The sequence below is a fragment of the Colobus angolensis genome, unplaced genomic scaffold (genome assembly GCF_000951035.1).
Source record: "Colobus angolensis palliatus isolate OR3802 unplaced genomic scaffold, Cang.pa_1.0 Scaffold7, whole genome shotgun sequence".
Lineage (NCBI taxonomy): Eukaryota > Metazoa > Chordata > Mammalia > Primates > Cercopithecidae > Colobus > Colobus angolensis.
This window is the reverse complement of record NW_012120709.1, coordinates 28017573-28034101: the sequence shown is the minus strand read 5'-3', so window position 1 is coordinate 28034101 and position 16529 is coordinate 28017573. Positions and strand designations below refer to the sequence as shown.

The 16529-nt window shown below is 43.2% G+C and overlaps 1 protein-coding gene across 1 annotated transcript in view; it reads right to left on the bottom strand.

Annotated features, from left to right (window-relative positions):
• SORL1 (sortilin-related receptor, L(DLR class) A repeats containing) overlaps positions 1-16529 on the bottom strand; it is a 161888-nt gene that overhangs the window by 128840 nt on the left and 16519 nt on the right. The window contains exons 4-6 of the mRNA XM_011926987.1: positions 15868-16029; positions 13621-13688; positions 6771-6951 (exon numbers count right to left, since the gene is read on the bottom strand). Coding sequence (XP_011782377.1) covers positions 6771-6951; positions 13621-13652 — 213 coding nt within the window. The 5' untranslated portion in view covers positions 13653-13688; positions 15868-16029. The remainder of the gene's footprint in view (positions 1-6770; positions 6952-13620; positions 13689-15867; positions 16030-16529) is intronic.

The window sequence follows — 16529 nt, the reverse complement described above, 5'->3', positions numbered from 1 at the left end:
ATCAAGACAGTGTGCTGTTGGCATAGGGATAGACATATAGATTAATGGAATAGAACTAAGAGTCCAGAAACAGGCCAAGTGCAGTGGCCTGGGCAACATAGTGAGACCCTGTCTCTTCAAAAACTTAGCCAGGCACAGTGGTGCATGCCTGTAGTTGCAGCTACTCAGGAAGCTGGGGCGGGAGGACCATTGAGCTTGTGAGTTCAAAGCTGCAGTGAGCCATGACCATGCCACTACATTCCAGCCTAGGTGACAGCAAAACTGTCTCAAAAAAAAAAAAAAAAAGAGAGAGAGAAAGAGAGAAGGGGTCCAGAAATAAATTATCACATTTATGAGAAATTAATTTTCAACCAAGGTACCAAGGGAAAAGTATAGCCTTTTCAACAAATGGTGCTGGGACAACTGGTTATCCACATACAAAAGAATGAAGGTAAATAACTACTTCACACTAGATAAAAAAAATTAATTGAAAATGAAATGAATCATAGACTGTAAGAGCTAAAACTACATAACTCTTAAAGGAAAAGGAAGTATATCTTCATGACCTCAGATTAGGCAATAGTTTCTTGGATATAACAATAGCACAGGCAACAAAAAATAATTGATAAATTGAACTTCATCAAAATTAAAAACAAGGCTGGGCATGGTGGCTCGTGCCTGTAATCCCAACACTTTGGGTGGCCAAGATAGGAGGATTGCTTGAGCCCAGGAGTTTGAGACCAGCCTGGGCAACATGATGAAACCCCATCTTTACAAAAAATAAAAAAATTAACAAGGATGGTGGCACATGCCTGTGGTCCCAGCTACTCAGGAGGCTGAGGTAGGAGGACTGCTTGAGCACACGAAGATCACGGCTGCAGTGAGCCATGATTGCTCCACTGCACTCCAGCCTGGGTGACAGAGTAAGACCCCCAACTCAAAAAATAAAAATAAAAACTTTAGTGCTGAAAAAGAGAAGAAAGTAAAAAGATAAACCATGGAATGGCAGAAAAGATTTGCAAATCATGTAACTTGTATATAAAGAATATACAGAAAAAAGAACTACTATAACTCAACAACAAAAAAGAACCCAATTTAAAAATGGACAAAGGACTTGAATAGACATCTGTCCAAGAAAGACATACAAATGGCCAACAGCCACATGAAAAGATGTTCAACATATGTTCAACATCCTTAGCCATCAGGAATTCAAATTAAAACCATTAGATACCACTTCACACTTAACTGGGATGGCTATCATCCAAAAAACAGCAACAAATGTTGACAAGGATATGGGAAAACTACACCCTAATACATTTCTGGTGGGAATATAAAATGGTACAATAGTTTTGGAAAACCACTTGACCAATTCTCAAAAAGTTAAACAGAATTGTCAGCCGGGCACAGTGGCTCACTCTTGTAATCCCAGCACTTAGGGAGGCCAAGGTGGGCGGATCACAAGGTCAGGAGATCGAGACCACCCTGGCTAACATGATGAAACCCCGTTTCTACTAAAAAATACAAAAAATTAGACAGGCATGGCAGCAGGCACCAGTAGTCCCAGCTACTTGGAGGCTGAGGCAGGAGAATAGCGTGAACCCAGGGAGCTTGCAGTGAGCCGAGATTGTGCCACCGAACTCCAGCCTGGGTGACACAGCAAGACTCTGTCCCGAAAAAAAAAAAAAGAATTGCCACATGACCCAGTAGTTACGCTCCCAGGTATAAACCCAACAAGAATTAAAAACGTAAGTTCACACACAAACTTGCACAGGAACATTCACAACAGCACTGTTTGTAACAGTGAAATAGTAGACACAAGCCAAATGGCCAGCAACTAATAGATGGATAAATAAAATATGTTATATTCATTGCAAATACTAGTCAGCCACTAAAAATGGTTAAAGTAATTATACATGCTACAATATAAATGAAACCTGAAAACATTATACTGTGAAAGAAACCAGTCAGAAAACATCACTGATATAGTTTGGCTATTGTCCCCACCCAAATCTCATCTTGAATTGTAGCTCCCCCATAATCCCCACGTGTCATGGGAGGGACCAGGTGGGAGGTAACTGAATCATGGGGGTGGGTTCTCCCGTGCTGTTCTCAACATAGTGAGTAAGTCTCACGAGATCTGATGGTTTTATAAAGGGCAGTTCCCCTGCACACGCTCTCTTGCCTGCTGCCATGTAAGCCATGCCTTTGCTCCTCCTTCGCCTTCTGCCGTGATTGTGAGGCCTCTCCAGCCATGTGGAACTGTGAGTCTATTAAACCTCCTTTTCTTTATAAATAACCCAGTCTAGGGCATTTCTTCATAGCAGTATGAAAATGAACTAATATAGTCACAAATTGTATGATTTCTATTACATAAAATGCCCAAGATAAGCAAAGCCGTAAAGATACTAGATTAGTGATTACCAGCATCAGGGAGGAAAAGGGAAGTAATGGTAATGGGTATGTGGTTTCTTCTGGGGGGTGATAAAAATATTTGGAATTAGGTAATGATGATCATTGCACAACCTTATGAATATACTAAAAACCACTGAATTGTACAGTTAAAAAGGTTAAATTTTGTAGAATGTGAATTGTATCTGAACACAGTTGTAACAAATATTAATTTGAAATGTATTGGTATTATAGTTTTATTTTTAATCTGTAAATGTTTGGGTTTTATTGATTGTGTATGAGAGTTATAAGCATTAGGTTCTTATATGTAGCTTTATATTTGCATACATTTAAGTAACATAGTTAAAATAATATGTAAGTAATTTAGTTTGGGTCAGTTATCCTATAATTCATAACACAGTTTTGTCAGCTGATTTCTCATCTAGAAGCCCACAACATCCTGCAGCAGTTACTAAACTCTTCTGTTACCTCTGATCAACATCAGAGACTAAATTAGCTTAAGGTTGAAAATTGGTTTTCAATAGTGAAATTGGTGGTTTCTTGGTCAGAATCATGAAAATATACATGGGCCTTCACTTGGGAGATTGACATGACATCAAAATACTTGAATTGGACATAATATTCTAAAGATACCATCCTGTCATTAACAGGGCATAACAACTGAGAGAGGCCCATAACCTATACCTTTTGGGATAATGTCTGGGACTTGTCATGACATTGCAATTCCAGTTACCTGATGCCAACTGAAGGGGTAACAGACAACTAGCAGCACAGTCAGCAACGACAGGTAGTCAGACAACCACCTGTAAAGGTTCAGATAATAGATATTTTCGGCTTTTGGAGCCATACTGCCTCTGTATAGTTAACTATGCAACTCTACCACTGGGGCATGAAAGCAACCTTAGACCACACATAAGCAATGAGTATGGCTGTGTCCCAGTAAAACTTCATTTACAAAAACAGGTGGTGGGCCACAGTTTCCTAGCATCCACTCTAGAACATAGCGTGTGCAGCATGCAAGGCATGGGTGGCTGCATCACCTGTAAGGACACAGAAGAGACTTCAAGTCCACAGATCATGTCTTTGCTTACTGATACACATTTGTGCCAGAAATATCTGAGCCTGGCTCGCACGATCATCTTAATCCGGTAGTGAGGTTGTGAGGTTGTAGGGGAGTAGCTAACCCTGACCCACCTCAAGCTTTTCGGCAATTACTATTATCTACTGAAAGAGTCTCACGGTTGTGTATTACCAAATTAACAAATCACAGAGGAACGTCATTGTTTCTTTAATGGCCCTATCATTTTGATGTAGACTATGAAGACAAATAAGTGAACTTTATGTCAAAAAGGAATAAAAATTAAACAAGACAGCTTAAGGGCAACAAATACAAAGCACATTACAAAGCCAGCGCAAGGCCAACAGGGTACCAGGAGGTTCTGAAGACCTGGACACCAGCTCCAGTCCAGAAGCCAGGGGGCTGAAACAGTAACTTGCAAAGGACTGTAATTATTCACGGCGCTGGAAGGAAGCAAAAGAGTTAATCACACAAAACCAACTTTCTGCAGTTTTAAAATCAGTTCTTTGATTTTCCCAATTTGATCTGAATTCATTTAACACTAAAGCCAGCTGGAATTCCCCAAGCTCAGGCAGCCTTAGAACTAGGCAAATCCCAGATAAAAAGTTACACTTGCAGGTTTCAACACTCCTACTGGGAGGGGATTATCTGACCAAGGCCAACTTTGTTTATCCTTGTGGTTTAGCAGTCTGATGCAATAAAAAGGAGGAAAGCACATATTTTATGTGCTGTCCACAGCCAGTTGTGTTTCTTTTCTCATCAATCCATCCCTTGAGAAATATTCCCTAGACAGTAGTACAACTCTGTCATTCGAAGCACCTGCCTGTAGTAGAAGGCTCAGGGTAGAGTTTCTCAAACTGGTGATTCTTAGACGACCTTGGGATACTGTGGGGAAAAGTGCATTTGAGCCCTGCAATCTGCACTTGTAACAGCTGTCCTTGCCTGATGCTGACGTGGGTACTCCTAAGACCACAATTTGGGAAACACCTCTCAGTGGTGGCCCAACTCATCTTACCTACATCCTCTTGCTAACACCACTGACCTTGGACTCTGGTGGCTCATCCACGTGCAGGAGGAGGAGCCAACACATAACTACAGTTTCGCCACCAACAGCATATAAATAAATAAGCCATACAGAGAGTTAAGAGTTGCCTATAAAAGTACCAAAAATTTAATACCTCTCCCACCACATTTCTAAAAACTGACTACTTTTTAAATTATGTGGGCAAACATGGCATTCATTCAACTCCATTGCGCATCTGCTGTGTACCATGGTGCAAGGCACTGGGTACTGTATTAGTGAGATGGAAACAAACATGACCCCTAATCTTACCACTGGCTAGGTTTAATTAAAAACTCACCACAGGCACTCTGTAAATCAGATACATCTGGAGAACAGACATAGCTGTTAGATTGGAATGGAGGGCACAGAAAGCTCCAGCTGGGATATAACTTTTTTTCTTTTTTCTTTTTTTTTGAGATGGAGTCTTGCTCTGTTGCTCAGATTGGAGTGCAATGGCATGATCTTGGCTCACTGCAGCCTCCCCTTCCGACTTCAAGCAATTCTCCTGCCTCAGCCTTCTGAGTAGCTGGGATTACAAGCACGTGCCACCACACCAGCCTAATTTTTGTATTTTTAGTAGAGATGGGGTTTCACCATGTTGAACAGGCTCATCTCGAACTACTGACCTCAAATGATCCACCCACCTTGGCCTCCCAAAGTGCTAGGATTACAGGTATGAGCTACCATGCCGGGTCCAGCTGGGATATAACTTAAACTCTCGGCCGTGACACCTAGGAATAACCCAGTTAAGAGAAATGCACAACAGCTATCCATCCTGCCCTGGTTCACACAAAAAGGAGGACAAACCAGGCAGTCAGCCAATGTGTTTTAGCGTTCAGAATTAAAATCATACAATAACTCCAGGCCCAAGGAACTAAGGCAGAAAAGGCCTATAAACCCTGGAGAACTGAAGACAAGGTTTTAGACCATACTGAAAACTCAAGACTGTCCAACTGGTCACAAGACACCAGTGCTTGGGCCTGATTTCTCATCTGTGTGTTCCCATCACCCCATCCCTGCCCAAAGTCATTCAAGGATGCTTATGTTTCTGGGCTGCTGTACATATTTGTGCATGTGTGCCTAAGAGAAAGATAGAGAAAGAGACAAGCAAAGTAGGAAGGCAGTGAACCGATGTCTATGGATCAATGCAAATGGCCCGAAGAGAAAAACTGCCATAGGCTAATGGTTTTTCAGAACATTTTGCAAGGTGTGTAACTGAAAATGCCTCTAGCCTTTAGCCACCCACATCTCTCTTCTCATTCTGTCCTTATTCCCTGCTTTTCCTGCTGGGGAGGTCCTCTCTTGACCCTAAAATCCTACCAAGAAGGTTGACCTACTTCCACCTGGCCTGCTACCAATTATAGAAGTAAATGGGAACCTGAAGGAAAACATTACGTCTGATTTCAGTCTCTAAGGTTAACAGTGACAGACAATACAGCAACCTCCCAGTTAGCAAAGGCCTTCAACAGAGCCTGAGTCAACAAGGGAAGGGCACCATCAGGAAAGTAAGCTAGTAGCCTCCCAGAAATAAGAGCCCCACCTGCCCTCGACTGGGCCTGGTTCTTTTCCTTTACAACCAGGGTGATAAAGACTGAACTCGATACAGTTTCAAGACAAGTCCTGTTAAGTAATCAACTCTGGTTTTAAATGAGCAAGCCCGCCATTTCAGCATCTGGCTCCAACACATCAAATCAAGGGGAAGATTTTCCCAAAGGCTGAGAGTTAAGCTACTTACTGACAGCTGGAAGCTTAATTACTGCTTTTCTTAGAGCATTAACTCCCACTAGCCAATGACTACACATCCTATTAGCCATGTAAATTAACATGTGTTGAAAAATCTCAAAGAAAGCAGCCCAACTTTAAAGGAAATCAGGCAGTGGGATTAAAGGAAAGAAACCACTGAACCACCCTCCCCCCTCCATTCTTTGCTCTTTTCATAGGGATTTCAAAGAAATAGTCTTTGTCAAGAATGCTCGGCTACCAGGAAACAACCAAATTCCTAGAGCCTAGAGCCACTTGGAGTGTTTGTCCTAGGCCTCTCCACCCCTCTGACTTCCTAGCACCTGCCAAGCCCTTTGGGAATGTTCGTCAATGTCGTCAATGTTGAGAATCCTTCAGTCAATCTGTCCCAAGCACATCCTTCCAATTCCTGTGTATGCAAACTCACCTATTTAATCACAGAATGCCAAACTTCACAAAGGAAACTCAAAAACAGTTCACTCTTTAGTGCATTCAACTTACCACCACCTTTGTAGCAAACATGTACTTGTCCCGAAGCTGAAAATCTCTCACTTCCTCAAGGATCACTTCCTGGTTTTCCCGAGTCTGGAAGAAATCTGTACTTCGGAAAACGGTGGAGTAGCCAGAGGGTTCATGTCGTTCAATGTAGATGGTATTTGGTTTGTCATAGGGATCAATTCCCCTGGCAGGAAAAAAAAAAAAAAAAAAAAAAAGGTTGTTATCATTTGCACATTTAATTACCAGAGGTACGGAGGCTTTGCAGTGAGGAAAATCAGCCAGAATTTAGGCCTACCATGGTGTGGCCTACAGATGATCCTCTCCGTGCCTCAAACATATGCCTTTGGTTACTCCTTGACTCAGGATGGAGGGGACAAAATTGCCATTTGTAAAGGGTTTTATGTTGTTTTCAAAGCATCCTGGGTTTCGCTCAAGGCAACCCTGCCCTGCTTGGGAAGGGCAAAAAGTAGTAGTACAAGATAAAATTTTTCAAAATTAATAAGCAAGGGACTGCTTGAAGCTGTAAGCAAGTTTCTGGTCTCAAGTTATGCCTCTCAGAGGAATGAAGGAGAGTTTTCCCAAGGGGCTACATCCTCTGAAGAACAGAGGTTCACACTGTGAACCTCTGAGCCTGATCCTTCCAAGGGACGCTGCCCTGTCTCTGCCCTGTCCCCTGCCAATGTCACGGATCTAGGTAATATGGAGCTGCCTGTGCATTTCGTCTCCCATGAGGCTCTTCCACAAACTCTTTCTCGCACATACTGATCTCCTTGATGTCCTTCAGAAACGGAGGACACCTTTCTCCCACTGTGCTTTTGCAAACACCACACTCCCACGAAGAGATGCCCTCTGCACACACTCTGATCCCTCCATCCAATTCCTACTCTCCTCTGTCATCCAGTTCAAGTCTTCATCTTCCAGGAAGCCTTCCTCAGTGCTGTCCTCTCTTCTCCCAACACTAGCAAAACATCCCTCTGCAGCACCCAATTCCAAGCCTTTCATATGAGTTTGAACTCCAAACAAAGGTATAAAACCCCTTTAGTTGGGTGACTTTTTAGAATCAGTCTTATTCCTTTACGCAGTAATGCCTCTTAGACACTGTAGTTTATTGTTCACCATTATGTATTTGTCTGAGCTTCCTAGACATAGTATAGATGCCTTGGAAAATCATGTCTTAGATTTCTTTTCACCCTATAGTATTCCTAGCTGAAGAGATACTTTCTGCATTGGATCTGTGGGGCAATTCGAGAAGCTAATCCAAAATGAACACATAGAATGACCAGGCCAAACTACCTTGGAGAAGAACTTCTGAGCCAGTGTTCCCCAAAGAAGCCCCACACAGCAGCTCAGAGGACAATTCATCTGCTCCAGGTCTCCTAACATTCTCAAGAACACCAAGGCCATGGGAACCATTCAGCAAATGGAAAAAATAAATGGAAAAGTCGGGAAGATAGTCTTGTAAGAATACAGAGTGATGACTCAAGGAAAGGCAGAAGGCCTCAGTTAGGTAATTGCCCTTATACAGTTCCATATGCATGATGGCTCTCAGAATAATGAAGGTAATTGTGTTAAAATTCCTTCAGAGATACACCGTCAAGAGCATATTCTCCCCTACCCCTCCCACAAAGGAAGATAAGAAACAGAGACACAAGAGCCTCTTTTGCCAGGTGCAGTGGGTCACACCTGTAATCCCAACACTTTGGGAGGCTGAGGCCGGGGTAGGGAGGCAGACCATTTGAACCCAAGAGTTCGAGACCAGCCTGGGCAACATAGTGAGACTCCACCTCTATAAAACATAAATTTAAAAATAGCCAGTCACATTGGCGCACACCTGTAACCCCAGCTACTCAGGAGGCTGAGGTGGGTGGATTGAAGCCTAGAAGTTTGAGGCTGAGTGAGTCATGATTGTGCCACTGCACTCCAGCCTGGGCAACAGAGCAACACCCTGCCTCAAAAAAAAACAATGAAAAAAGAGCTTCTTTTTACAATGAGAGCAAGACTTGAGTTTTGCCCTACAATCTGGATTCTTAGGGCAACCGAGAAACCAGCAGCCTTGGTTCTAGTGTGGGAGAAAACTATTCTTCATTATCAGATCCTCTGTGTGCATGTGTGGGCGGGTGGTGGCATGTTCTCTTCTTTTCCACAATTAGAAGTACTGATTAAAGTACTTCCTCTAGCCAGAGGATATGCAAATTAAAATGAGGCTGCTTGGTATTTTTAAAACGGCAGAGGAAGGAACCTTTATTGAGCTATTTTGAGACCCAGCTCACCTCTATTATTCCTTCCTGGCCAAAAGCAGCAGGCAACACCTAGAGATAGAAAGAACTATGACTTTCATCCCGATATTCTTCCGTAATCCATATTTGGACCTCCCATTTCTGCAAGCTGCTCCACCTACAAGTTCTTATACTTTGCAATCACTTAGACTTCCAATGTCTGACACTCACTGACACCTACTTTCTATTGTCTTTGCCCTTATTGAGAAATTCTACTCCTTGCTCTACCTCTGAGCAGTCACCAGCCTCACCTGGCCTCACCTGAAATCCCTCAGTGATACTCCACAGGGTATCTTTAGTCCCCTCAGCTCCCCTCCAGGTCTTCCACTGTTCTGTCTGGCCAATCTCCAGCTCCCGACCATGTAAATGATTAGCTTTCCCACTCCTGCTGCTCCCAACTTGCCAAGCATTGTTGAACAAATGTATGTCATTACTCTGACAGACTAGATTACACTTTCACTTACTATGGGGAAACCTAAGGGGAAAAATCCCGCAAACAGCCTAAAATCCCCTAACCGACATGTCATTAGCTTAAATGAGATGAACCAGTCCTTTCTCCCAAGACATCTGTATATCTACACAGAGGCAGAAGGTACAATATAATTTTAGAACTTAAAAATTTCTAAATTGTATGTTCCCTTATCTAGTAATTCTGCTGGTTTGCCCTCTTATAGTTTCTTAAACAGATAAAAGAACAATTTTTCCCCTGAAAATTCAAATCAAGCAAAAGAAAGTTCTAATGGTTTTCCTTGAGCACAGGGTGTCCTTAGATGAGACTGTGGTTATAATTTCACTAAGATCCCACAACTTCTGCTCAAGGAAAATAGCAAAAGGGTCAGAAACAGCTACCCTCTGTGGAAACATAAACAAGAATCTATGGGTGTCTGACGATGGTCAGCTGTAAGGTTCCTCAACATACCAGCTCCATCTTTACCATCCTCTATTACTAAGGAAGCAATACCAACTAAAAGACATTTCACTTTACATGGAGAACTAAAAGAAAGGCAGTATCTACATCTTCTGGGACCATTACACGTAATGAGGACTAAAATTACTAGTAAAAATCTAAAAACACATGAAAAACTAGGAGATAGAAATATAAATACACACACATACAATCTATCTCATATTACAGCCAAAGGGCTAATCTCAAATATATAAAGAGCTCCTTGAAATCAATAATCAAAACACTAATAATCAAATAGAAAAGGAGCATGAAGCCAGGTACAGTGGCTCACACCTGTAATCCCAGCACTTTGGGAGGCCGAGGTGGGCAGATCACCTGAGCTTGGGAGTTTGAGACCAGCCTGGCCAACATGGTGAAAGTTCATCTCTACTAAAAATACAAAAGTTAGCCAGGCATGGTGGTGGGCACCTGTAATCCCAGCTTCTCGGGAGAGTGAGACAGGAGAATCACTTGAATCTGGGAGGCAGAGGTTGCTGTGAGACAAGATCACACTACTGCACTCCAGCCTGGTCATACTTACACAAACAAACAAACAAATAAATAAAACAAAGCACAATCCCAGCACTTTGGAAGGCCAAGGTGGGAGGACTGCTTGAGGCCAGGTGTTTGCAATCAGCCTGGGAAACACAGGGAGACCTCCTTTCTACAAAAAAATTTAAAAATTAGCTAGGCATGGCTGCATATGCCTGTAGTCCTAGCTACGTGAGAGGCTGAGGTGGGAGGATCACTTGAGCCCGGGAGTTTGAAGCTGCTGCAAGCTATGATAGTGTCACTGTACTCCAGCCTGGGTAACAAAGTGAGACTCTCACTAAAAAATATAAAATAAAAATAAATAAAATTAGCCAGGCGTGGTGGCAGGCACCTGTAATCCCAGCTACTCGGGAAGCTGAGGCAGATAATTGTTTGAACCCTGGAGGCGGAGGATGCAGTGAGCCAAGAACGCACCACTGCACTCCAGCCTGAGCAACAGAGCGAGACTCTGTCTCAAAAAAAAAAAAAAAAAAAAGACCCTTAAGCAGATTAAAAGATGTTCTAACTCTTAATAAGGAAAATGCAAATTAAAACCACAGAGATAATATTTCTTCCCTAATACACTGGCTGTGGTGGGAGACACTATTGTATATTGTTGAGATGAGGGCAAACTTGACACTTTCTATGGCAAATCTGGCAATCTCTCCCAAAGCTACAAGTTTAAGGATTTATTCACTGTGGATACATCAGTGCACAAAACTTACAAAAATCTTTGCCCTTGGGGAGCTTCCACTCTATCGAAGAGAGAAAGACAAATAATAACCATAATAATAGTGTATTAGAACGTGGTAAAGTGCTCTGCAAAACAACAGAATACAGTATAGGACATTGGGAGTAATGGGGGAGTAGATGCAATTTTATTTTTATTCATTCATTCATTCATTTATTGAGACAGCGTCTTGGTCTGTTGCCCAGACTGGAGTGCAGTGGCACAATCTCGGCTCACCGCAACCTCCACCTAATAGGTTCAAGCGATTCTCCTGCCTCAGCCTCCTGAGTAGCTGGGACTACAGGCACCTGCCACCATGCCCAGCAAATTTTTGTGTTTTTAGTGGAGACGGGGTTTCATCATGTTGGCCAAGCTGGTCTCGAACTCTTAACCTCAAATGGTCCACCCAACTCGGCCTCCCAAGGTGCTGGGATTACATGTGTGAGCCACCGTGCCTGGCCAGGTGCAATTTTAAATAGGATCCTAAGGTGGGCATAAATGAGGTGGGCTTCATTTAGAAGATGTTATTTGAGCAAAGACTGGAATGAGGTAAGGGAGTAAGCAGTAAACTGTATCTTGGGTGGGAGTATTTTAGGCAGAGAAAACAGCAATTGCAAACATCCTGTTCCCTGTGGTAAGAAGGTATCTGATATTTAATCAGAGAGAAATGACGAAGCATTAAAGGGTTCAAAGCAGAGGAACAGAATGATCTAATTTGTTTGAATAGACTCAAACCAACCACATGCTGAGAATTAACGGTAGAAAAACAAGAGTAAAAGCAGAAAGACTAGTTGGGAGACTAATGAGCAATGACACTGGAGGATTGCAGTAAAAGTGGTACCTGAGTAGAAGATTCTAGGTATATATTGAAGGTGGAGCCAATAGGATTTCCTGATAGAATGAATGTAAAGCATAAAACAAACGTGAAATCAACAATGACTCTAAAAATTATGGGTGGTGTTGATTCGGGGGGGTGAAGATCAAGAGTGAATTTGGGAGATGTCAAGTTTGCAATATCAGTCATCCATGTGAGTAAATGGACAGCTGTTAGATAAACCCACTGACCCAGCATACCCACACCCAGAAATCTGTCCTACACATTTGCCTACACATGTACAAATTCATATAATTCAAGATCCTGTACTACTTTATCACTGTCATGGTAAATTATAATAAGTATATTACTATTTACTTCTAGAACAAGTACTTCTTGAAGTACAGCCTGTTTATTTCACTCCTCTTCTCAAAAACCTACAGTGGTACCCCATTGCTTTCAGAAGGGAGCCCAAATTCCTTTATGAAGCAATGCAGATTCTAATACCAACTTCCCTTTCAAAATTCACCTAATATGAAGAGTTCATGTTCTCTATCCAAGCACCATATTGGCTCATCCCTGTGCCTTTGGCCACTTTGTTCCTCTGCCTGGAATTCCTGTCCTTCACACCTCCACACAGGTACCTCCTACCTGTTGTGCACATCCTGGATCAAGGGCAGCCTCCTCTACAAAGCTGTCTATGATCCTCCCATATGGAAGGGTAAGTCCTCTCTCTCGCTTCTCATGTGATGTCTGTTACCTCTGTGCCCCTTTCACGATGTGTGTTATGTACCTGAAATGTATTTCCTTACCTCTCCTTAATAACTATATCCATAAATTATTCAACTTCGTATACCCTTAACCATCCAGTAGGTTTTATATTTAACAGACATTCAAGAAAATGTTATGAACAAATGCAGAATTTTTTTTTTTTTTTTTTTTTGAGACCACGCTGGAGTGCAGCGATGCGATCTCGGCTCACTGCAACCTCTGCCTCCCAGGCGGAAGCAGTTTTCTTGCCTCAGTCTCCCGAGTCACTGGGATTATAGGTGCATACCACCATGCTCGGCTAATTTTCGTATTTTTAGTAGAGACAGGGTTTGACCACATTGGCCAGGCAGGTCTTGAACTCCCAACCTCAGGTGCTCTGCCCACCTCGGCCTCCCAAAGTGCTGGGATTACAGGCGTGAGCCACTGTGCCCAGCGAAATGCATGAATTTTATATAGAGAAAAAACTCCCACTTCTAATATGATGCTCTAAAAATGAAACTCTACAAACATGCAAGGGCCTCAAGATTCCCCTGGGTTCCCTGATGGACTGAAAAATGCAAAAGCTCTACCACTCCTCTCATAAATAACCTTACTTTCTCCTCCTCCCCACTCTCTCCCCCAGTGAGATCACTGTACTTGCAACTCTAATTCTCAGATCTGGAAAAATGTATCTTCTGAACAAACGCTTGACATTTCAGGTGAGGGCAGGTTTGTCCACCATGAAGGAGCTAGAACTGGAGAAAGGAGGTCATGTACATCAAGATTTCTTAGATGACACAACTTACCAAGAAAAGGACTTGACATGTTCCTGAATCATGATCCAGGTCTGGCCAAAGTCATCTGACTTCCACAGCTGCAAAGACAAGTGGTCATGATGCAAGAGGCATGTATGATGCAAGAGGCACGTATAATACAACCTGAATGGCATCACCATCAAACACCCGCTGAAATCCCACCTTCCATGACACGCTGTCTGTGAAGGCAGGCACTGGGACTGCCAAAGCCAGCTCGGTTGCTCCAAAAGCAAACAAGGGCAAGAAAGGAAAGACAACTGTGTACATGTGTGTTCTTCTCTCAATAGCAACTGGAAGGTAAAAGGAGTAGGACTTGCCTTCTATTTATGGATTACCAAAAGTTATATTTCACTCAGGACTAGCCTCTAGGTAACAGTAAAAACAAAAGGATGATTATACTCAGCACTTTTCACCGAAGAAACAGTGTCCTTAAAAACCTTTCACAGACAGCAGCATTATTCACGACAGCTAAAATGTGGAAGCAATCCAAGCATCCATGAGGGATGAGCAAATAAACAAACTGTGGTATGTGCATACAATGGAATATTATTCAGCCTTAAAAAGCAAAACAAAACTGACACATGCTACAATATGGATTAATCTTAAGGACATTCTGCTAAGTGAAATAAGTCCGTCGCAAAGGGACAAATAGTATATAATTCCACTTAGGAGGTACCTAGAGTAGGCAAAAGCATAGAGACAGAAAGTAGAATGGTGGTTGCCAGGGGCTGGGGGCAGAGAGATATTATTTAATGGTTTTAGAGTTTCAGTCTTGCAAGATGAAAAGTGTTCTAGAGATGGATGGAGGTGATGGCTGCAAAACAATATGAATGTACTCATCACTAAACTGCATGCTTAAAAGGGTCAAGACAGTAAATTATACATTATGAGTATTTTAACACACACACAAAAAAAAAGGAAGAAAAAAACAGTAATGGACTCTGGTAATTAAAGATGAATGCAGAGGACACCAGCTAAGTACAGAGCCCCGCAGGGAACCAGCTGAATACACGGCTGTGGCAACGAGGAATTAACACACTGATCTTTGCCAAAACCCTTCAACTTCCACAGATGGAATCTGAGGGTTCCTCCGGCCCTAGCAACCATGTATTAAGAAGCACGAGACCCGGGCCGGGGGCAGTGGCTCACGCCTGTAATCCCGGCACTTTGGGAGGCCGAGATGGGTGGATCACGAGGACAGGAGATGGAAACCATCCTGGCTAACACGGTGAAACCCCGTCTCTACTAAAAAATACAAAAAACTAGCCGGGCGAGGTGGCGGGCGCCTGTAGTCCCAGCTACTCAGGAGGCTGAGGCAGGAGAATGGCATAAACCTGGGAGGTGGAGCTTGCAGTGAGCTGAGATCCGGCCACTGCACTCCAGCCCGGGCAACAGAGCGAGACTCTATCTCAAAAAAAAAAGAAGCATGAGACCCAAAAAAACGATAATTCCCCCTCCATCGGTAAACTGACCCAGCCCATACTTAGGTTACTCCCTAAGGCAAGCAAAGGTAAACAGGTCTGTGTTTTGGTTAAACAACCTACAAAGAAATGTTCCAAGGTTTCTACGAGCAAAACATTGAAGGCTCACTGTAAATCCAATCATACAGGATCTACAAGTTTCACAGATTTTTGCCAAACCAATATCCTTGACTTGGCAAGTTGCAACCTTGAGATATAAATCTTACTCAGGCTCTTTCCTCATCTCTCGGATTTCCATCAAACCTGGGTTGAAGGAGGAAAATACACACATTTATATCATACACATGCATGCACTCAAAGGAAGACTATTACTGTTAGTGGTAACTTCAAATAAATGGGAGGCAAAAGCAGTGTTTAAGGTGGAGGATGGGGAAAGCAGAACAGAAATTCAACAAGAGGTCCCAGAAGAGCTCAGATTCCAGCTTTCTCTACCTGGCTCTCTCTCTGATTAAATTCCAAAGCCTCGATTTACCCCAAGGGCTAACAAAGGTGCAACTGCATGGAGAAGGGCATGATGTTTAATCCATGGGGTCCGCCAAGTGCTGGGTGCTGACGGCTGGCTGGGCTGCCGACTGAGAGTGCCAGGAGGAGATATTTTTCTTGAGCCCTGGTAAGGGAAATAGTAGCTACAAAGGCTAGGCCTGAGAGAGAAGGAGGGACAGGCAGGAGGCGAGGTCGCTCAAAGGACACACAATCACACAGGCAGAGGAGAAAACTAGAGGAGCCCCGTGCAACTGGGTTCTGAAAGCTCTCTTACCTGCTTGTTGGGGTGGGACCTGTCGAAGCCCAAGAGAAGGTTGGAGGCCTTACTGTGTAGGAGGAGATCAGCTGCCCGAAATGGGATGGAAAAGCCTTGGAGAGTGTTGCAGAAGTCAAACGTGATCCAGAGGTACTGGGCATAAGCGTCTGCAAAGATGTACTGCAAGGGAAAACAGGTAAGTTTCAGAGCGGGCCCTGTCCAGGGCTGCCCAACACTCCCCTAAACCATGTACGAGTCCACGCAAGTACACACATGTGCAGGGGCCAACCTGCACCAAGAAGGCACCACAGCCTTACAGGGCTTCCGCAATGACTTTCTCCTCACCTCTTGGCAATAAAAAGACACCGGTACAGTCCAAACAAGGCTCAACGAAAGAGGAGGCCTGGAGATGGACTGGGATGAAGCTATAAGGTGGGTTTGTTTAATCAGGTAATGAAGCTGGTCAAACCTTTGTTTTTTCCCTTCAATGGAATTAGCAATTCCCACTCCCTAGCGGGTCACTCCGTCACAATCAGAGGGTAGGTACTGGCATCTGGGACAGAGAAGCCCTACTTTTCAGATTGGCTAAACGCAGATGGGATGGCTGAGTCTCCCTGAATCCTCCAAGCAGTATGGGACATGGTTTTCCAGGAAAAGCACTAAAATCACTTCCATCTAAG